This window comes from Nannobrachium achirus, assembly GCF_963921795.1.
Source record: "Nannobrachium achirus genome assembly, chromosome: 14".
Taxonomy (NCBI): domain Eukaryota; kingdom Metazoa; phylum Chordata; class Actinopteri; order Myctophiformes; family Myctophidae; genus Nannobrachium; species Nannobrachium achirus.
The window spans coordinates 49,431,576-49,455,517 of record NC_137821.1 but is presented as its reverse complement, the minus strand read 5'-3'; the positions used below and the strand labels follow the sequence as shown (position 1 = coordinate 49,455,517).

The following is a 23,942-nucleotide window of genomic DNA, read 5'->3' as shown; positions in this document are numbered from 1 at the left end:
AGACTGACTGACTGACGGACTTACACTTTGTGCAGGGTTTGATAGTAAATGCGACCTACGGTCGCAATAATGCACAAGCATAACAGCAAAATGTGTAGCTTTTGATTCATTAACATTGCAGCATCAATACAGCAATAAAAATGAATTATAATGAGGTTCAATCATCATAGTACACTGAGCATCAAGGTGACATGTTCATCCATCATTACACACAGTCTGTGAACATATCAAACACAGATTAAGACTTGTGTTTCTTTGAACACACTTTTACATGCAAATGGCTATGATCGGCCACGCAGACTCATGAGGCCAAATGCCCTAAAGCTCAAAGAATGGTTCGTCATCCTCTTCCCAGTCAGAATCACTATTCGCAAAGACCTCTGACAGAACATCGAAAATTACCTGATTATCTTTAAGTGTGGATATTGGAATATGCCAGAGAATGTCTTCAAGAGTGAATAGTAATTGCTGGTAACATGCTGGTTTCTTTATTCCCTTTCCTCTCTAATCTCTCAACTCTTTTCTTTTCTCTTTTTTCTCAACTTTCCTCTATCTCTCTTTCTTTCTCTAGCTTCGGGGGGTAGGGGTATATATTATAGAGTAGTTGGGAAAAGGGGGGAAAAAAGAAAAAACACAAAGAAAGCACCAACCAACCTTACTTTAAGAACAACTCAAGATTTTTAAGAAATTAACATACGTATTTGCTCAATGTAATTTATTGCAAATGTCGAAGGTACAATGTAAAGTACTATGCATGGTATGTAAATTAATAACTATGTGAGAAATTTGTGGAATAAAGTTTATTTAAAAAAAAAAGAATGAATAGTAATTGGCTCTTTTTTATCACTTCATCTATGATTTGTTTGTGATGTATCGGTGGTAATCGTTGTGGTGCAGTACACAGCCAACTCCTTATTAAGTTCAGACTGTTTGAAATGTGACCTTTTGTTCTCCATTTTGGTCAAGATTTCTTTCCACTGCAAGTCAGTGACTGGTCTTTGCCTAGGAACAACCGCTTGTCCTGCATTTAACTCTATTGGGCTTGCATTACCGTCACATGTTAAGCTGCAGTTGCAAGACATGGCACACTGGTCACAGCACGCATGTGCAGGAGACACAGAGTTCACCTCCAAACCATCAAATAGTTCAAGCAATTTTACCCTCCTGCATGCATTTTTAATGGAGATATATTGTCTAATTTTTTTGGAAACACCGTGCATCTGTTGACCATGGTACAGGATGACAGAATGGGCTTCTTCTCCTTCTCTCCCTCCTCTGCCCAAGGCCTGCATATATGCTTCTGGTCAGAGAGATGAAGATACTTGAACTACTGTAGAGTTCCTTAGGAATGGGTCTTTAGTGCCAGTGAACACATTGTCACACCTCTACGGAAAAAAAAAAAAACTTCAATCTTCTTCAATCTACCTTGAAAAGGGCTAAGGTTTCACATCTCACTCTAAGCCACACAAGGCTAGCAGCCAGTGTTATGTTTGTTTTGTTTTTAAAAGAGAGTAGTACAATCAGTGTGCATTTGGCACTTTTTTCACTCAGGTAGTGTCTTCTACATGTTTGGCTTACGCACTTTATTTTCAATTACAGTGGCAACTACATGTTTGGTAAAGCAGTCTTTTTATTTTTTATTTGACCTCGTTGTATACAGTACATTCACGGTACTGTATGTCTTTGTGTGTTCTTGGTCATGCAGCCTTTTTGTTTTTTACAGAACAGTGCCAGTGTTCAAGACCTTGTTCAAGTACCAAAAAAAAGGTAGATAAAAAAGGGTAATACAGTGTGCACTTTCTAGTTGCATTACAGTTGCAATTTATTATTGTTTGGTTGTACAGCAGTCTCTTTGGGTGTTGCAAGCCTGGAAGAAAAGATTGTGTGTATGTAAAGAGACCAAGTTGGGAATTTAAAGAATAATATACCTTTTGAATGATTATTGTTGAGAATTGAGAGAGTGACAGAATAAAGGCCTGTCCATACTTTGACCGAAACCAAACTTCTCAGTCAAAAGGTCCGGTTCAACTACAAAATGACGTCACTCGAAAGTTCTGAAATGCTTTTTCTCAGAAATTTAATTCTGAAATGTGCACTCCCAGATGTTGTGATTCGCCGACTTCTAGTTCGGGGAAACTGCGTAAATGATTGGTCGGTTGGATCATCGTGTGTGTGTGTGTGTGTGTGTGTGTGTGTGTGCGTGTGCGTGCGTGCGTGTGTGTGTGCGTGCGTGTGCGTGTGTGTGTGTGTCCCACTCCCCCACTCCTGTATCCTGCTAGTGCTGCTACTAAATCCCCTTTGTTTTGGACGACTCTCGAAAACTGTCGCCATTCAAGTTTGAGCAACAATGGATGCGACCGAGGAGAAGTTGGCAGAGCTGGTCCGACTGTACTTGTAAGCACTTGTACAACCCAGCCCTCAAAGACCATCAACAACAAAAGCTCACCAATGCAAAACTCTTGTAGAGAGATAGGACAGGTATTGAATATGGAACCAGACAAGTGCAAGAAAAGATGGTTCAGCCTCCGCAAAAAAAATTGTGAAGGCGCGCAAGCGGGTTCACAAGGAGGCAAGTGGCGATGCTGGAGGCTACACCACTGTCCCCAGGCTGTACATACAGCTGTAGTGGCTATTGTCACATAAAACACAGATAGACCACCTCAAACATGGCCATCTATGAGCTCCAGGTATGAGTTTGTAAATAAATAATACACAATAATAATTCAATAGATTGCTTAGGTATTTTCTACTGCCTCGGGAAGCCTAGCCTATAATAGAGGTTATTCAGGCTGCTTTAGCTTCATTCAGCATAATGCTGATGTGTCTGACAGGTTGTAAACATAGGCTATATACCTATACAGTACGTGGGTGGGCTGCAGAAATCATTACAAATGACTATACTAGGACAGAGTGACCTTTCATTTACTGTGCCCAAACACTATATTAAACATACATCTATATGGACAGACGGACAGACAGACATACAGACATACATATATTATCTGATAACAACACAAGACAGTGCCTACTTCTGGCTGTTTGGAACACTGTTGCCAAGGTCAAGGTCAAGGTCAAGGTATACTTTATTTGTCCACAAGGGAAATTTGTCTTGGGCTTTCACCCCTGCTACAGCCACACACAAAACATCAGTAACAAAACAGTAGAAATACATACATTACATTGTGCACAGTGATTAATTAATACTCTCAGTCAGTGCTGTTTCAGAGCGTCGTTCAACAATCCAATGGACACAGGTACAAATGATTTTTTAAACCTAATGTACTTCCATACAGGTTCACTGTACCTTCTTCCAGAAGGAAGAAGTACAAACTTCCCATGTAACACATGGGTAGCATCACCAATTATTTTCTGAGCCTGCCTTAGTGCCGCCTGCTCGTAAATAGACTGCAGAGAGGGGAGTTGTCTTACTCCTATAATCTTCCCTGCCACCTTGTGGATGCATAAATACATGATATTTCACGTTAGGATTTTCAGTCTGTTGTATCAAATGGTCTTAATTTGTTCTTTCACTTTGCTTTTTCACAGCCATCCACTTCCCAGCAGCCGGTCGTCCCAAACATGACCTTCAGTCAGTGTTCTTGGATGCCCAATTAACTGAGTCTGAACTCCAGTAATGGAAGAGTTTTACAGTGCTGTATTGAACTCTACAGCTCCTCCTCCTATTCCCACTCCGCATTCCCTCCATGGTCACTCTGCTTCCTGGTCCCTCCCTGGTCCGGCTACACTTCATGCTCCATCCCCATCTCCAGCTGCTGTTGGCATAACATCTGAACCTAAATCCAAGAAGAGGAAGGGAAAAGACCTCAGGAGGTTCCAACCTTGATGCTCTGATGGAGAAGAGGAGAGAGGAGAGCATGGCAGCGGTGGTGGCTGCTAGAGAGAAGCGGAATTCCATCCTCACCACTTCTCTCAAACAGCTCTCGGACGAGAGAGATGATTGTGCCAGATACCTCCAGCCTGTGGCCGATTCCATGAGGTCACTGCCACAAAAGCATCTATTGGAGTTCAAACATAAGTTACAGAACCTGATACAGTATGCACATGTGATGATGCTCTATTTTTATTATTTTATTTTTTATTCTTTTATTTATTTTTTACAGTAGCTATTTCTTTGGATTCTTTTCACGATTTCATAATTGTTTTTGTTGTTATGCTGCTGTGTTGTCTTAAGGGAGCCAATAAAAAATAAGTGACTCTTATGTAGGCCTACTTGTACACAAGATGTACAACCTTGAACCTTGAGAACCCTGGTGAAAATAGACGATCTGCAAGCAGCTTGTAGATCTGCAAATTTCACTATTTCTTTCTTAAAGGTGCTTTTTGTTTTCCAATTCAGTCTAATTTCTTTGATCATTGTATTTAATTATGCCATTTTTCAAAAATGTTTTCAAAATGTTTTAATACATGATTTTTCTTTTTTAACATGAATCAAAACAGAGATATTTATTCGCAACCCTTAAAGCTAAACATTCAGGTAAAACTCTTCAATTATATGTAGTACACATAATTGGCATTTCAATATACAAAAACATGAAATTAAAATGTCCAACCACTGTAAGGGAATATGGCATATAGTGGACGGTACCACTGTCCATAGAGGCTCAGCAATGGCTCTGGGCTGACTTCTCACATTGAGTACCATTATTGGATGGTGAAGAGAAATAACACAGCAGCACTGTGACGTGGAATTCCTTGATAATCATGGAATCACGGAATTATGGACTCCAGCAGTTTAATATTTTACTGGAATTGAAACTCAATCAGATAATACCTTAGACTCACCGTAGACTCAATGAAATATGAAATGATAATAGAAAGATGTATTTATTAGTAAATAATATTTACAGAGTTGCAACAAACAGCACAACATAACATACAGTACATCCTACACCAGCAAAGCACACAGATATACTGACTGGCTTTCCCTGCCCATCCACTCATAAACACCTTTCTTACAGTTATAAAACAAAGGCTGCCTCTTCCTCCTGCAGCTGTGACCCTCTAACCTGCATATTCCTTGAATACCATGTCTTATCTCAGCCGATAGCAGACTAAGCCCTGGTTCTCAGCTCACAGCATTTTAGGACAAGCTCACCAATGCAAAGCAATATAATTATATAATGTCGCTTCTTCATGAACTGTCAGTTGCAGTTGTCTTGATTGAATGTGTTTAATGAGTTCAATGGAACATAAACATTCAGGTTTGTCCACTGTGAAGTATACTATAATAATGATATTTTGTATATTGAAATGTCATGTGCAGAATCAAATGATTTAAGAAGGTATGAGAGGAAACATAAAAACATTAGATCATTCTCAATGTCAACTAATGCATCAATATGGTCTTTAAATATCAAATCCTTTTTCTGGATACATGTCATGTCCTATGAGCGAATAGAGGAAGGGGATCAACGTCACATGATTCATCATCGCATGGACCGGCAAAGAACTGTGTTTTTTTTTTTTGCAATTACCTGGACTACAATACTTTACGTTATGTTGCCCTATGATGAAAAACAAATCAAAATAGGAAATATAACGTGTACGTTCCGTAATGCAATCCCATGGTTAAAGTCTTTCACCCAAATAAGATTGCGACCATTTGTATCAAAGAATTCTTATTTAAACAATTTAACAATTTATCTCCTACAATTTATCACAACAGAATATAATGAATAATTACACAAGGCCACTCTACAATTCATATGGATTTGGATTCAGTCTTCTATGGAAGCATGTTGCACTGCAAACATAGAAACACAGAGTTTGTAGATTGTCTATTTTTGGTTATTATTTTAAAATTAGAGCATTTGAAGTGGTAAAACAATTATTGTATGTTCAAAAGCATCTTACATAAATTAATAATAGTCTGATATTTCACATTTTAAATACGTCAAATAGCCAATCTACATCGAAAGTTGTGAGCTTGTAGATCAGCTATTTTCAAATAGTAAAAAAAGGGCAAAGAAGTCTAGGGATAAGAGGTAATAAGGGGTAAGGTCTCTATGGCGCCGGCTACACGAATATGGATCTTTTTCTAATCACACGTTTTGCATTTGGGGCTTGCAGCCACACAAAGCTAGAGATTTCAGCCGCTAAACCAGATCTTTTTGTAACCAGATAAACAAGTGAAGATTAACGAAAGATTGAGGCGCCGTCCATACGACGCCGGATTTCATTTGACCGGGGAGGTAGAGCCACGATTGCCATGGGTGTCCACATGCAAACGCATGAAAACGGAGGACTAGACAAATAGTTTCCAAAACTCCGGCTGCAGTGCATTTTTGTTACCCGGGCGTATTTATTTTGCCGTGTGGACAGCATAAACGGAGAAGTTCTTTGCTTGCCTCTGCCTCGATCCATTCAGCACACACGTTAAACAGGTCGGGCTTCCTTTATGATGCGCTATGCGTGCCCATTTCCCTCTCCATTCCATTGCGATCGATCGATTGCAATAATAGCCTATAGGCCTATCATTCCAAATCATCATAAAATGTATAGGCTAGGTATGTCTGTCAAATATTGTTTTAGTTCAAGCCAAGGCAATAAAAAAGCTATAATAAGCAACATCGGTATGGTTCATTTGGTCGCCTCCTCCTATAGCTGCCCACACAATAAAAAGTCATAGGAGAGAAAATCATGACTTATTATTGAGGACTTTGAATTATAACAATCGCTGGCTTATAATTCATGGCTGCTTATTAATATCCAAAATTTGACCAAGAGTAGAGGCAGGCAAGTCGCGTCAGATATGCTCCGTTAACAAGACTAGGGCTGTAGCTCGTTATTGATAATGAGCACCTGATCGAGACAACAAATTCAGAACATAACTGGTATCTTTTGCGACTGTGAGTTTGTGGCTGACCACCATCTATGAAGATGACAATTGACAAGAGTAACAAATATCATTAAAACAATCATTCATTAGGGTTCCATCCCTAAACAAGACAGCTCTTAATCTTAACATGTCGTGAATTTGTTCATTGCAATGGAATGAGTTGAATGGAATGGAGGAATAGCGCACAATGGAAGCACGACCTAATTTGTTTACTGCTTCGATTACTCTCCCCTCTCCTGCTCTAGAAATAGTTCACAGATTTATATTAAATGAATGATTAAATAGCAATTGTGCATGTTAAAGTGTGAAGATTGTGAAACTTGGACGATGCATATCCTATAGATAGCTATAGCAACTATATGAGAGCAGGGGGACGCGGCCACCCGCTTCGGTGATGCGCAGACAGGGATTTATAGCGTTTTGCATTTTCATGTGGGCATAATTTTCTTTCTACATGGGGCCGTGTGGAGGCATAGAGGGCCAACCCGGAGAAGTGGAATTCGTATTGGTGTAGATTAGGCCTCAGAACTAGGCCAGACAGAGCTGGATATTTCAGATATCCACATAGAAAAATATCTAGGTCCACACAACAAAGATATCTAGGTCTAAAATAATCTGAGTCCCCAGACGAGTCTGAAGACGTTATTCAAGCACGACCACCGCTCACTTCACATTGGGTGTGATTTTTTTATTTACGCGCTCCGAAATTCACTCTGATATTCGTCCCGAAAAACGCAGCAGTGTGCAAAGACCTTAACTGTCTGATGTACATCACTGGCCAGATGGCCAAGACATGGCACCCTGAGGCGTCTTACTAGTAGTAATTTGCTTCATATCTTGACGGTTGTTGTGAGTAAAGTGTGTGTGCGAGTCTCTCACCTCTGAAGGCGTGGATGTCTCCATAGTGGATCTGCAGCACAAAGTACGAGATCCGTGTGTTCCCTCCCACTCTGAAGCCCACGTCTGTGGAGGAAGCACAGGTCAGGGGTCACTGAGGTCACATGCACACAGGAAGCCAGTGGTGGAACACGTAGTCTCGCGTAGCCAGACAACTATTCCACAATCTCCGAATGCTATATAGAGTCTGGAACGGCAGCTCCCGAACGGCGAGTATCGGAAGTAGCCAGTGCTGCACTGAACTGTAGTCCCATTGGAAACTCCACCGGGCGCGTCGAGCGTCGCGTCAACATCAACGCTGGGAACGCTCCCGTTTTAATTAATGAAGGGTGCTCCACTGCCGACGTCAGTGTCAGATGCTCAAATTCGCCCTGGTTCATTTTTTGACGCCGTCTGACACCGGCACGATGCCGTCATTTTGGTGGAGCCCTAGCGTAACAGAAACACAATAGCTCAGACAATGTCATTCGAGCGGCCTATTCTTGTTATGGGTGTATAGTTTAAGAAAACGTTTGAAAACATCATGGAGGTAACACCAATAACACCAGAGAAAGACGAAATAACGCCCCCAGAAATATTGAAAGGAGACTTAACGCTTCCAGTAGGATATGTTATTGCTACTGCACCAAGGGAGTGGTTGCGTCACATCCGCTTTATCATGCACTCATCGTCTCTATTTCCGTTTGCCAGACTGTATGCTGGGAGCATTTGCCCAAATCGCGGAGGCATGAGTCTGGCCTCGCGAGACTATGGAACGCGTAACAAACACAGACACCCAGGGGCAAACAGACGCCGGGCACCAAATACCAGCCGGGGGTCTGACAGCGTATTGCGCATCGACCACCATTCAAATGGACGCAAAAAAGCATCGCAAATAGCCGCCCGGTTCTTTTTAATCTCCTGCCGCCATCCATCCATCCGTCCATCTTCAACCGCTTATCCGGAATCGGGTCGCCGGGGTAACATTTCCAACTGAAACCTCCAGATTTCCTTATCCCGAGCAACTTTCTCCACTCCCTTAGGGAGTATACCGAGGCGTTCCCCAAGCCGGCCGTTTTATTTTGAAGAGCTAGGAAGAGCCCCGGAAGCTGCGTGCGTGTGCATGTGTGTGTAATCTGGCGAACGAACGGTCGCGCAACTAAAATCCTAACCAGGGCTGACCATCACGATTGAGTGATGGTGTGAAAAAGAACGTCTCTCACCCTTTTCGGCTTTATTTGCACCTTATCCAGAGATACAGACGTTTTTATGTTACAGCATAGAATAGGAGTTAATGGAGCATGGACGCTCCGTTTTGCTTCCGGGCGCGTTGCCTCATGCCGTATACACCAGCATCTCTCACAAGCACCCGTTGCCATGGTAACCACGGCAACGCTAACCCGGCTAGTCGGGTTAGGCTGCGGAAGTGTTAAACTCCGGGGGTTCTAATCAATTTAGCAAATGAAATGCCCGGCCAAATTGTTATTAAAAAAAATTGTCACTTTACAAATGTGCAGATACCCTGTATACACTTTAAAGCAGAAATAAGCAGTTTTCTGCTGACATACCGGTAAGCAGGAATCATGCAATGCTTATTTAAAAAAAATGTTTTATTTAAATTTCATCCAGGCGGCTAACAATTCTTCCTAAAGAAATGTTGTGTGTGTGACACTTCCTGGGGCTACAATCTGCCTCCAAAACTACTATTTTTATCTGTGAGAAGTTCTGTCATTGGTTGATTAAACTGGGTGCCCATCCAAAATAACAGACCAATCAGGACCGCCTCTTGTTCTTGTTCAGATAGGTTGACCTGTCTGTCAATACTTTTAGCCCCGGTCGGCTGGTTCATGCACCAATGAGCTGCTAATGACAGAGTTTCTTACAGATAAAATAATAGTTTTGGAGGTAGACTGCGGCTCCTAGAAGCGCCACAGAGACTAGATTTTTTTAGGGAGCATTGTTAGCCGCCTGAATATAATAAAATAAAAATAAAAAATAAGCAATTGCATGATTCCTGCTTACCGTATGTCAGCAGAAAACTGCTTATTTCTGCTTTAACTGTACCGGTATGATAGTTTGTTTACTGTTAACTGTCCCGACCCACAGTTTCACGCATTCCTAAGCCAATAATTTGATGACACAACGGACACAAAGGAGACTCTTTTGTTTTTGATGCTCTGTATGCTATACATGGACAATAACAGTCAAGGCCTCCCACCTTTGGGTAACTCGGTGGGGGGTGCATTGAGTCCCCAGGCGTACAGGACGGCAGCCTCGTCCTCACAGAGAGCCGTCCCACATTCCCTGCAAGACACGCAACATTAGTGTAGCTTTACATTTTTCATTTGGTTCCTTGCATGGTTTCCTTCCCCGTCGGTGTGTGAATGTGTGTGTGTGTGTGTGTGTGTGTGTGTGTGTGTGTGTGTGTGTGTGTGTGTGTGTGTGTGTGTGTGTGTGTGTGTGTGTGTGTGTGTGTGTGTGTTAGGGCATTCACGAATAGTGATTTTTAGTATTCGAATTATTCGACCTCAAAGTATTCGAATAGTCGAATATTCGACAGGACTGTCAAATATTAAGTAAGAAAGGGCGAACATTGTGAAAATAGCCGATCTACATGCTTATCTGTGGAACCGAGTCACATTAAATGTACTACAATTCCAAGTGCTTGTCAGGGTGGGGGTCCCTAGTTCAAATATGTTTATTTTGGGGGTCACAACCTAAAAAGGTTTGAGAACCCCTAGTATAGAGCATTAACAAATTCATCCACCAAGGGCATTGACAGCTCATTCTTATGACTTCCTAATTAACTAACCAAGTTTTATAAACTATATATTTTTAAAGAGAAAACAATAAAAAAATAAAAATAAAAAAAGCTAATGTTCGACTTCAGTGAACAACTTCGAATAGTGACTTTGATATTCGAATATTCGAATATTTGGTGAATGCCCTAGTGTGTGTGTGTGAACTGTGAATGTGTGTGAAGTGAATGTCGCTCTCTTTCCCTGTTTTTTTAAAAGAACCCAATCGTACCAGTATCCGGTGTGGGCGGCAGGTTTTTGGCAGCCATACAGAAGCATGTGATGAGCTGTGTCCATGCTGAGATGAGGCACAAAATACACTGTAGATTCACACAACAACAAGCACAGCGTTATACATACAGTATATACTAAATATCATCATAAATACAAATATATATATATATATATATATGTCATAAACACAAACTAAACCAGTACGACTCCCTAATCGGGAGATAAGCGACCATCACGTCGCATACACAAACTTTAGAAGACAGTCGTAGCCAATCATGAGGGAATATGGGAAATGGGACAGATCCATGTTGATGACATGACTTTAGAGCATACATGGGCAACTGGCGGCCCGGGGGCCACATGCGGCCCCCACCTTCACTTAAATGCGGCCCGCAGGTTAATACTGGAGTACTGATATATTATTGATTTCAGCTGTTACAATTCCAAACATGGAAAAATTACCCGCTTTAATTACTTCAGTCTATATTAGTAGCTTAACTCTTCCCACGCTTTGAACGTTCACGTTCGCCCGATTGCGCAAGACCTTACCGCCAATACGGCGCTCGTTCGGTTCGTTCGTCTGATGACTGTAAGCTGATGAGGGGTCGCGCGGCCGTCTACTGTAAACACATTTTCCGCGGTGATGGTGTAAAAAATCCATTATGCGTTAGATCAACGGAGAACAATTCACTTCCTTGTTGATTTCCTCTGGCTGTAAGGCTCTGGGGCCAGTGACTGGTCTTCTTCTTCTTCAACACATAACAGGCAAATTCACATTCATTCTCGCATGACGCCGCCCTCTGCTGCCTGGCAGACCAAAGTGCACTATTGCACAACCAAAAAAAAATAAAAATAAATAAATAAATGTCTGTCTGTCTATCTACTATAACGTCGCAAAGGTAAGCCGCTTTTTGATGGCGCCAGACCCAATAAATAAATAAATGATCTGGCAGTAGGAGAGTTAATGACTTGAGGAGATTAAAATAAAACAACGTTTATTTATCTAAAACCAACATGTTTCGACCTTAAGGTCTTCATCAGTTCTTGCCCTGATGAAGACCGTAAGGTCGAAACATGTTAGTTTTAGATAAATAAACTTTGTTTTATTTTAATCTCCTCGAGTGCTCGGATCTCAACTTCTTTTTTTATACAATATTTGAATCCCACTGATCCTAGAAGCACCACATACATTTTTATACAATCTTATCTCCCTTGAGCACCCGGTTGTTCTCTGCTTTTCAATAAAATATCATGATTGAAACCTTCTGTCAGACAAGTGCTAATCTGTGATTTGCATTCGGATATACCTTAATTATTCCCTCCCACACGTACGACACGTGTGCCCGTGTATACGCACACGCTCAATCTTTGCTTGCAGGATATAGGCAATCAAGAGAGCAATGTTCCTTCCCGAGTTTTAAACTGTGTGTAACAAGTGTTGTTGTAGCACACGTGCAGTTTGAATGCTAATGGAGTGTGCCATACAGCAGGGGTTCCCAAACTTTTTTTGTCTCAGGGCACCCCATAAATATTTTTTTAATGCGCACCAGCACCTTATATTTATAGCATATCGTCGTTGTAGGGTGGAAACCTTGTATGTCCAAAACCGTTCGTTTTGTATTTATCATCTATAAAATGTACGAAACTAGTGAAAATAGCAGATCTACAAGCACACGACGCCTCGCATCGTGAGGCGTTGTGTGCTTGTAGATCGGTTGTTTTCACTTTTGTGCGACAGTCTTGTATGATGAAGCAGGGCTTTGCTTTACCAAAAGACATTTACACATTTGAAACTTGGAGATACGAGGTTTCTGCCGACAGTGACGATATTTTAGTGATTATGTTGAGAGGAAAACATTGAGATAACAGCCATTTTGGTTAGAACTGACTGAAAATAACTTTGTACTTCAAGTTTAAAATGATACTAAATATTTTTGTCCAAATATTATCAAATTATCTCGCGGCACCCACTTTGAAAACCCCTGCCATACAGTATCTATTGTTATGTGTGTGGACCGACCCACAGGTTGAGAACCACTGATTTGTAGAATAGTCCCCAGGCTTTAATGGATTTTAAATACTGGATATAACTACTCACCAATATAGGATTCTCTGCCGGCAGGCACAGGAACCACTGTGCACAAATAGGTGTCTGGCTGAAAAACAACAAAACAAATATTAATGATTTCTCAATCCACAACCCAAATCCCTTCATACACACCACACAATGCAGGAGCCACACAATGCAGGAGGACACAACAGACAATGTTGGCAATGGCAATCTGAAGTGCTTTCCCAGTTCCACTTCCAACCACAAGGGGGTACCGACGTATCTGAAATGACCATTGGACAAATACAATCCAGTGTTTTCCAACTTTCTCAATTCTCACTGACTCAAATTGTGAATTAAAATAAAGCTTTGATGAAAAATACAGAATTATGATGATTGGTCGTGGTAGGAGGAGCCTCTTAACTCAACCTGCTGTGCTTTATCAAACATTCTCACATCCCAAGGACCCCAAGTTAATTTCTATATAACTGCAGACCCACATCTGAAAACAGGGACCCCCAGAAGAGACAGAAGATTTGTGTTGATGTTTCTTTTAATGACAGGAAATCTGCTAAAAGGGCTGAGAAATAAACAAAGAAATAATGCAAAATCAAAAGTAATTACAGTATGTGGGGGGAATTGTTTTTGGTTCTCGAGATGTAATATCTCACTGCATCACCACTGCCCAGATACATGACATAGCGCACACACAAGCTTCCTAGTTCCTACTAGTTAGATGCCTGTGTGTTATTATTACACGTGACTGTACACGAGCTCACAGGTCTGCGTACACATCCATCATCTTGCAGTTGGCCTGTCTATCTATGTAACGCCATGGGATTTGTGCAACAGTATGTTTGCATCATATCCTTGAGAAGAGATGGCTTACAGACTGTCAGCACTTACAGTATAAGTTGTACAACACCAGAGGGAGCTCCACTGATCTCGTTTCCCCCATAGACCAGGGGTCTTCAATGTTTTCAGGCCAAGGACCCCTTAGCTGAGAGAGAGATGAAGCAGGGACCCCCAGATTCCATATAGTTTCATCGTTTGACAGCACAATCATCAGTGTATTTTGGATTCGTGTGAATTTGTGTGTTCAGATATTTAACCACTTGAACCATCGATACTTAATAAACTTGACCTTTCACTCTGTACTTAGTCTGCTCTTTTTACCCTCTACAACAAACCTCTTTGCCGAAAATAGCCGATCCACAAGCTCACAACGCCTCGCACTAGATCTGCTATTTTTGGCTAAAGTTCTCAGAATATGGACGTTAGGGTTCAAGTGGTTAATACAAAAAAGGAGAAAAAAAGTTTCTATCAAACAAAGATTTGAAGGACCCCCTGTAGTAACTCTGAGGACCCACTAAGGGTCCCGGACCCCCTGTTGAAGTCCCCTGTCATAGACTGTAAAAACGGTGGCGGGAAGCCATTGGTTTCTATGCTGCGCAAATGAAGCTTTTTTGGACGTTGTATGGGTGACGCCATCATTGTAGAAATCAATTGTAGAAATCAACGTTCATATATAAATGTCAATAAGGGTGCGGTCTTCTGCAGAGCAGCTTCCATACCACGCCGCTATGTTACCTGTGAGAAGGCTCTCAACAGTTGATCTATAGAAGTTGATCAGTGTCTTTGTGGACACTCCAGCTTTCTTTAGACATCTCAGGAAGTATAGACGTTGTTGTGCCTTTTTTTATAATTGACGTGCAGTTTAGAGACCATTTAAGGTCGTTGGAGATTTGCACTCCTAAGTATTTAAAACTCCACAATTTCAACATCGACGTCATTAATGTTGATGGGAGTGTGTACTTCCCTATTTGACCTGAAGTCAACAATGATCTTTTTGGTTTTGCTCACATTAAGATCAAGATTGTTGTTGTTGCACCACTGTTGTTGTTGTGCCACTGACATGGCACACACAAAAATGTGGTTAAAATGTGATGTAGCCGTGAGAGGTGTCCAAACAGGTCTGTGTTGACTCTGTCAGTGTGGATTCTGGTGCTGATCAAACAAAGACAACAAACTCAGCTCTCATTTCCTCAAGGCTTCTGCCCTCATTTAGCATCAGGCTTGTCACCAGCCTTACCTAAACACACAGAGACATCTAAAAAAAAAAAAAAAAAAAAGAATCTGAATATTGTGTAAAAGTTTGTTTTCTTCTATAATATAATTCAACAATGTAAACTTTTATATATTCTAGATCAGGGGTCTTTAATGTTTTCTGGCCAAGGACCCCTTAGTTGAGAAAGAGATGAAGCAGGGACCCCCACAACCTGTTCATAGATTCCATATAGTTTCATCGTTTGACAGCACAATCATCAGTGTATTTTGAATTCATGTCAATTTGTATTTTCAGATATTTAACCACTTGAACCGATCCCCCAATATCATGAAGGCTAATTTGACCGTTGGGCGACACAAATAAGTCGGTGTGTCCCAAAACGTAGTTACTGCACTCTGCCTTTGTAGGGCAGAATACTAAAGTGTTGTAAGTAAGTAAGTAAGTACATTTTATTTATAAAGCACCTTTTGAAACAAAGTTACAAAGTGCTGTACAATGGACACAAGTAAACACAATCAAACACAGCGCGCTGGGACGAATGTCCGCATTTGCCTAGCCATGCAGGCACGGAAGAAAAGTCTCCATGGCAACGCTGCTGTAACTTTCACTCATTGAGACATGTTTCTCTGCTTGCGTCAAGCCCGGTCGATGTCATGCCCCCGAGAGCCGTATACCCCACCGTGATTGGTAGGTTCGTCAGCTCCGCACACAACACTGTAAAAGTGCCATTCATATAAAACTCACGGGCCGCACTAACATTAAACTTTCATAAGGTGGGGGCCACAAAATATTGTCTGTGGCCTGGATTTGGCCCGCGGGCCGCCAGTTTGAGACCGGTGGTATAGAGGGTATCTTCACGTTTCTAAAGTGCAAATTTAAGGACTTTTTAATACCTCTAAAATGACAGATTAAACATTGTCCAAATTGTCAAATATACCGGTATATAGAGGCAGAAATTGTGAAAATGTAGATCTGCTATTTTCACAATAGAAAGTTTTTTATTTTTATTTTTTTTACTTCGACTTTCAACTTTCTCTGGTGGGAGTCGACTTGTTGACTTTTTTATTGTTTATCATTATTTTATGCTTTCCAAGCCCCGCCAGAAACCCCTGAACAGAGGTACTGCCGTGGGATCTGCTATTTATTTATAAACATAATTTAAAAAAGCAAAGCACGACATCATAACAACATGCTCAGATCACTCCGCGCAAGCCAGCAAACCATGCATGAAAGAGTTTTTTTGGTTGTCCAACCTTGTTTCATGGTGCTGTAGGCAGTTTTCTCCGGTCATTAACATGGAGCGATACGGGGGAAACAGCGATAATGAACAGCACCCGAAAATACAATCCATCTTCTGTGCACGCACATCGATCTAATCCAATGCAATCCACTCATTCCGAAGCCTTGATTTCATCTGTCGTCTGATCGAAAATGATGAGGAGACGCGCTGGACAAGTGGCTGCATACACAATACAAGGGCACGCAATGGCCGCTTGTGGATCCAGTTTCAGCCCCAGCCGATGACGTCATCACTCTCCGACGTGATCCCGTCGCAGGAGCTCTCTTAAAGAGACAGAGCACGACCGGCGACTGTATTTTTTAAAAAATTTTGATTAATTTCATAAATTACGGGAAAGTACGGGAAAGTGCGATGGCGCACTGGGTGGTCCGGACAAGTACGGGCAAGTACGGCCTGGCTTTGAAAGGGTTAACTATTTAAAAACAGCAGATATACAAGCTCACACGCTGCGAGCTTGTGGATCTGCTATCTTTTTTAAATCGTGACAATTAAAATTTAGAAAAAACCTATGTTTCTATGTCAGCAATCTGGCTAGCCATCGTCAAAGAAAAGGTCCTCTTCCATTAACTGGAGCTCAGTTAGTCTGTTCTTGAGAGACTACTATGTCAGTTGTTCTCAAACCTTTTCATGTGAAGGACCCCCACGATGATATCTATTTGGCCACGGACCCCCATCTCAAAATACTTAGTTCCAGGGACCAGAAGCAAAATTTGAGTTACAAACGTTCGCTTTGAAAATACATACAAATACATACATATTCAAAGATTTGCACACATTTTCACGACTTTTTCAAAAATAGCAGATCTACAAGCTCACAGTGCGGCACTCAGTGCCGCGCTGTGAGCTTGTATATCTGCTATTTTTCACTGGTTAAAGCATTCAATAATTCTAGGCCTAAATGGGTTAATGGCAATGCCCTAATGCTAACCCACCTTTCTGGGGCTGACTCCAGGCATGCGCAGGTCCAGCGTGAAGTTGTGTGAGGACGTAGTCGCCATGACGACGGGCAGTTGGCTCCCGCCGGTGCAGTGGTTGGGGTCGGACCAGGAAGTTTCCCCGTGCCTGCGGAAAAACAACGTCAGCCAACCAAATCAGCCATCTGCACCGCTTCACTTCCTTCCTGTTGCTTTTCCTGTTTTTTAATTTTTTCAATTCCATTACGTGTCTACAACAGGGTTCCCCAATTAGTTTTCCCCTAGGGCCGAATTATGTCTAGGGTACCAAGCCGAGGGCCATGTAGATCGGCTATTTTCACAATTTCTGACTCTAATATTTGACAATTTGGCCAATGTTTAATATGTCTAATATAGCTATTTTTTCCAGGACCTTCCAGGACCCTTGATACATTCCAAAACTTTTCCAGTACTGGAAAAATATTTTTCTAATTTAAAAATATTTCCAGGAATTTCATGACCGTGGGAACCCTGCAAGCCATTGTCACTCAAATAATTAATTGTGCTTTTGTCGTTGACAATTACATTTCTGTTTGGCTTGTAGGCGTTGAAGTTGCCCATGGCAGATATGACACATGGCCTAAATAAACAAAGAAATCACTGACATATTTGACAACTTTATACTTGAAAAAGAACATTTGATAGTGGGAATCGCCGATCTACAAGCTGTAGAGCTTGTAGATCCGCTATTTCCACTATTTTTGAAAATGTCAACATGGAAACGGTTATGATGATTATGACAAAATAATTGCGATTAGGCGATTATTATGGAATAATCGTGACAGGCCTATACTGTAGGTGTACAGGGTTTTTTGCAGATCGTTCAGTCCGTTCAGTATCAAAAAAGCAACTGGGTTAAGGCAGCGGAAGCTTGTGATTGGCTGCGCGGAGGTGCCGAAAGTCTGTGGGACGGAGATACACCTAAACCTAAACTTAACCCTAACCCTAACCTTAGTAAAACTAACGCTGGTGAATGCTAACCTGGTGAATGCTAACCTGCCGACCCTGGTGAATGTTAAACTGGTGCTTAACCCAGTTGCTTTTTTTACACTGTACAGACTGAATGACCTGCAAAAAATACTCTCCCATAGGGCAGGGGTTCCCAAACTTTTTTGTCTCAGGGCACCCCATAAATATTTGTTTTAATCCGAGGCACCCCTACATTATAATTTTCACTCAGTACCTTATATTTATAGTAGGGCTGGGACTTTAACTGATTATTTGCGATTAATTACTTACAGAAAATTTACGCGATTAAAAAAATTAACGCATCTTAATCGCACGTAGTTTTTGCACCACAGAACCTTCATTTTTGGGCATACCGATCATAGCGATGCACCAACCAAGAAGAGAGAACAAACGCAAATGGAGAAGTATCCAATCAGAGCGCTTTGCTTGGCCCAATGGATGCGAAATTTAGATTTAAAAAACTCGTTGATTCACTCATACAACAAAATGAGTTTTACTTGAAAAAAATGCTTCTCAGGTCAAATATCGATTTGCGATTAAAATGTGATTAATTGCGATTAATTAATCACAGAGCCTGTAATTAATTAGATTAAACATTTTAATCGCATCCCAGCCCTAATTTATAGCATATCGTCGTTGTCGGGTGGAAACCTTGTATGTCCAAAACCATTCGTTTTGTATAATCTATCATCTATAAAATGTACTAAACTATTGAAAACAGCTGTTTTCAATAGTTTTGTGCGACAGTCTTGTATGATGAAGCAGGGCCTTGCTTTATCAAAAGACGTACACATTTGAAACTTGGAGATACAAGGTTTCAAGTGTCCAAATAAATTCCAAATATTATCAAATTATCTCGCGGCACCCCTGGACTGCCGTTGCGGCACCCCGGGGTGCCCCGTCACCCACTTTGAAAACCCCTGCCATAGGGGTACAGAGGGGTGTCAGTGACCTCTCACCTTTTGACCCTGTCCAGAGGGGTCTGGGGGTTCAGGCTGAGGCTGTGGCAGACCAGAGCCAAGGCCAGCGCGCACTGGAACAGTGCCAGCATGGTCGCTTCCCGCAGGCCGTTCCTTCCTTCGTTGGTAGGTCGGTTGGTTCGCCCGTTCGCCCACCGCTGGCGCTATACGATCTCCTTCGGGTTCCCGGGCGATAAAGGACTAAGATCCAAAAAAAAATGCAGCAAGCGACGCCCAGTGCAGACAGAAGAAGCCGAGGTATTTTTTCCTCTCAAATAATGTCTCGGTTTTCGGGGGCCGGGGTTAGAAAGGACAGCCGCTTGATTTTGTGATGTGTGGCAGTCAAAATAAGTATGGTATGTATGTATGTATTTAATGATGTATGTCCTCTGAGCTACGAAGGGCTGGCAGAGACAGACAGTCACGCTGCGTTCAGGGTTCTTCTCTCACGTGGCTTTGTTTCCTTTGTCTGCCGTCCTTGGAAGTTCTTCGGGACCGTGTTCCTAAAACCACCTGACCTGCAGCAAACACAACAAACATGTCATTATGTCATTATGTGTCATTATGTCATTATGTCATTACTTAAAGGAGTGTGGATCATTAGCATCCTTTAAAATCGCCCTGAAAAACCACTTAAAGGCAGCAGCCGTTCGCAACTGGTAAAACAAACCTAGCCTAGCCCTACCTTCCCCTGCCCCTTCTTTGTATATACTTACTGTTTACATAGACTTACTGTTTTTTTGCTCTTTCTTTTTTTTACCGACTATATCTACTGCATAGTACTGTGTTATATTCGTCTGTCATTCAATGTTATATGAGATACTTAAAGCCATACTGTGTAAGATGCCCAACTAGTGGTCATTAGCCCTATAGCAAACCGCGGTCGCGTCCGCGTCTTTCGGACGTTTTTCGTACCTTCAGACCCCCGCGTCTGCCTCCACCTCGCTGAGATCTATCTTTTAAGGGGTCCCTTGTTCCTGTGCGTTCAGTAATTCCAGAGATACGGACTCCTTCACCCTGCCTGGTAGGCGAAATTACCTAGAGAAGGGATGGTACAAACGGGCGACAACAAATATGGCTGCCATAGCGACCCCACTTCAAGATGCGCTGTGATTGGCCGGCAGTTGTATAACCCTCGCTGTGATTGGCCGGTAGTGTGATGACGCAATTTTCGCGCGAGATCCGGTCCACGGCAAGGATCTCAGTTTACATACAGAGAAGGCTTTACAGGCTGAAATTCACGGCGCGGATCTTCTAAAACTTTTGTGATTTAATAGTTAGGAGAATTTTAAGATTTGTTTTATAAAAAAAGTTACATAGTACAACTTTAAATGGTTTCCTGTAGAAATAAGCTTAGTCTTTTCTAGGATCTCCTTTTAGTAGACCTTGTAGCAGTGAACTGTACCATCATGAAACTGTACCTTTCCTATGCAAACTCCTAATAAAGTCTTCAATCAATCAATCAAATATGGCAGTGCTTCTTAACTCTTCAGAGTGAAGATTCAGGGCTCTATTCTCATCCATGCCTTAACCCCAGTGGTGCTCAAAGTGGATTCTAGGGACTCTGTGGGTTCCTTTAGAGGGGTCTACATTGACCCATACAAGTCTGTAACGTTAGTACCAACATCAATACAGCATGGAATTGTGGACAAACTCTTATCAAACACAATATTCTACGTTTTTATTAGATCAAATGCCCAATAAACAATGGGCCATGATAGGAAAAGGTTTGAAAAGCATTGCTCTACGTTGTAGAGCAGGGGTCGGCAGCCTTTTTGAAATGAAGTCTGTGCTCCGATTGCGATTTTTGGGGCCGATACGATCACCGATCAACTGGAATCAGTATCTGCCGATACCGATATTCCCGATCACAGCGTCAAATCCATACATTCTTCTATTAATTGTGTTACTGTAGCAGCATCTATATATGTAATGATTCTTCTTACAAAACATTGACATTGTATAATAAGTATAAACTTATTTTTAAGATTGCAGGCTGAGGTCCTTTAGTATCCAATTCAACTTGTAGGAGTTGAAGCTGAGGTTACATTGAGTCCCACAGATAAATATTGTGAAAATAGCTGAACTAGCTTGTAGATCGGCAAAAGCCGATAGCGATCAAAGCCGATAGAGGCATTATCGGGCGATCGCGATCACTCACCAATCAATCGGCAGATCTCTAAAATGAAGTGCCATGTTTTTATTTTCTAGATGGTCAGTGTGCCATGTCAACAATCAACATACATTTTAATGACACCCCATTAAACAGTCAGACATATTTTTTTATTGTCAGGACATTGTTATGACGATCATTAGACTCAGAGCAATAACCCCCCCCCCCCCTCAAGGAAGGAAGCTTTTTGTTGTTTTCGTCACATTGTGAAGCCAATCATTTGATGTCCCATGGAGTCTCCTGTTGAACCGATGACCTGTCACCTGGTCATCAAAGTATTTTCTCAGGAATGCGACTTAAAAAAAAGGTAGGGCAAGTGATGTTTCTTTGGTTAAAATACATGTTAAATAGCTCTGTATTCTGATACTCGTTGAGTGTTTGTTTGGTTAAAATACATGTTAAATAGCTCTGTATTCTGATACTCGTTGAGTGTTTGTTTGGTTAAAATACATGTTAAATAGCTCTGTATTCTGATACTCGTTGAGTGTTTGTTCAGTAACCAGGAGTCAACATGTCTTTCCAGCTCTTTAGTAAACAGAAAATGCATTTTCAGGCCAGGATAAAACACACACACACACACACACACACACACACGCGCGCGCGCACACGCGCACACACACACACACACACACACACACACACACACACACACACACACACACACACACACAATGAATGATCTTTGCTCCTTATTCAGTGGTGGAAAAACAAGCCGTTTGCATTTGTTTACAGAGTGACAGGTGCAGAATTATAGGTACCGGTACCAACATCAATACAGCATGGAACTGTGGACAAACGATTATCCAACGATAACAAAATATTCTATAAGTCTTGGGTCTGAGAGGATAAATGTCATCAAATGGTGGTCCGCGGCTCAAATGCTGAATAAATAATGGACATTGATATGAAAAGCCTTGCCCTTAACTCAGGCATTGACACTAAGGCTTGCCCACCTGCCCCCGGCAGGTAAATAAAGGTTTCGGGCAAGTGGAGTTTGCCTTCAGGTTGCCTGGACGGGCAAGTGCTCATTTGAGAGGGGACGCAACCGTCTATAAACACGAGATGTCTGTCTAAACACCAGAACATGGCCAGAGGGCTGCCTTCTGGTCAGTGGAATGTAAAATAAGAGCGCCGTTTACCTATACTGTGCTGTTTTGACTGTTGCTAGTGTTAGACTTAAAAATATAGTGTGAAACCATAGATAGACATATTCAATCATAGCTAGGTAGGTATTTCGGTATTTGGATTTGGAAGTATCGAGGTATGATTTATTTATTTTTTCACAGCCCCAGAAAGTAAAGAAATACGTGTTAAATTGAGCAGTAATTAAAATCTTACCTATCATTAAATGATAGGTGCAGATTAACAACAGCTGTAGATTGGGAATCGTAGTCAGAAAGCAGTGGTGTCATCATATCAGACCGAGGGTGGCAAAAAAGTGAGCCCTTTAAAAAAGAAAAGGTTAAAATAGCCAACGAATCGTAGGAATCGTTGTCCGTTATAACATTTTTATAATGGACAATTTACTTTTCGGGCAAGTGCCGTTTCTGGCTCCACGGGGGCCCTAAGCGAGATTCTGGTTTGGGGGCCTCTGATTGGTGCCGGGCGCCGGCGAAAAATTTGGGCTGTTTGAAGGTAGAATTAGAGGAATATTAACACAGTTACAGGGGGTGTAGTGTAAGTTTAAGAGTTGTCAAAAGCCACGAGGGTAGTCCTGAACACACATCCAACATGATCAAGTGGAGAGAACTTGATCTACGCCTACATCGTGGACAGACGCTTGACCATGCTCAGATGTTTTGGTTGAGCTATGGAGTGAGTCTGTTGTTCTTAGTGCAACAGGGAATCTATTCTAGGACAAGTTGACTTTTGACCTGTTTTTTTAGCGAGGGTTCTGTCAGCATCTAAAATAATAATAATTTTAAAAAGTATACTATGGCTTGGCCGACTACTTGGTCATTATACAATGTCATCATTCAACTGATCAATGTGCATCCAGACTGCCCAGTATGCCCATACTATTTTATTTGATATTTAATCAATAGCTATTAGTCAATGCCAATACCTTGCTTTCCATCTTGCATCAGTGCATTACTTATAAAAGTATCAATACTGGTTGGTGTGGGCGTTAAACATGGAATTTCGCGATTGCGATCATGCCTACTACATTTTTTGGTCCAAAATTATTATTATTATTTATTTTTTTTAAAGTTTTTTTTTCTTCTTTTTTTTTGAGGCCCCCCTCCCCTGAGGCCCCCGGGCGCGTGCCCACCCTGGCCCAATGGTAAGTCCGGCCCTGGCTGTGAGCCTGTGAGACGCTGGCTGCGCTGCACTGCACTCAGAAAGAGGGGCGGGTTCCCAAAGAGTGTACAAGTAAAGCACAGTGCTGTGACACAGTGACAGCCAATCAGAAGACGTCTCTGATTCAGAGATGTCTGAATCAGGAAAGATGGCAGTAGACTGCCTGCGCTACACTCAGTGCGCTTTGCGCTGTTTCTGATCAAGGTTGGTAGCCTACATTCTTTTCAGCATCGCGGGGGGCCTTTTGACGGCGGGGGCCCTACGCATTGTGCGTAGTGTGCGTGTACGGCCCGCCGGCACTGAGTGGACATGACCTTTGGGCAAGTAGAACATGACCTGTACTTGCCCGACGGGCAAGTACATGCCTCTGAGACCTTGGTGTCAACCCCTGGCCTTAACCCA

General features: G+C 41.9%; 1 protein-coding gene across 1 annotated transcript in view; it reads right to left on the bottom strand.

The window, feature by feature from the left end:
* The window catches only part of LOC308298106 (peptidyl-glycine alpha-amidating monooxygenase-like), a gene marked incomplete at both ends in the record, with an annotated part of 58,749 nt that extends 39,591 nt beyond the window's left edge, over positions 1-19,158 (bottom strand). The window contains 3 exons of the mRNA XM_080741663.1: positions 12,866-12,923; positions 17,118-17,247; positions 19,067-19,158. Coding sequence (XP_080597789.1) covers positions 12,866-12,923; positions 17,118-17,247; positions 19,067-19,158 — 280 coding nt within the window. The remainder of the gene's footprint in view (positions 1-12,865; positions 12,924-17,117; positions 17,248-19,066) is intronic.
* Positions 19,159-23,942: the final 4,784 nt, after the last annotated feature.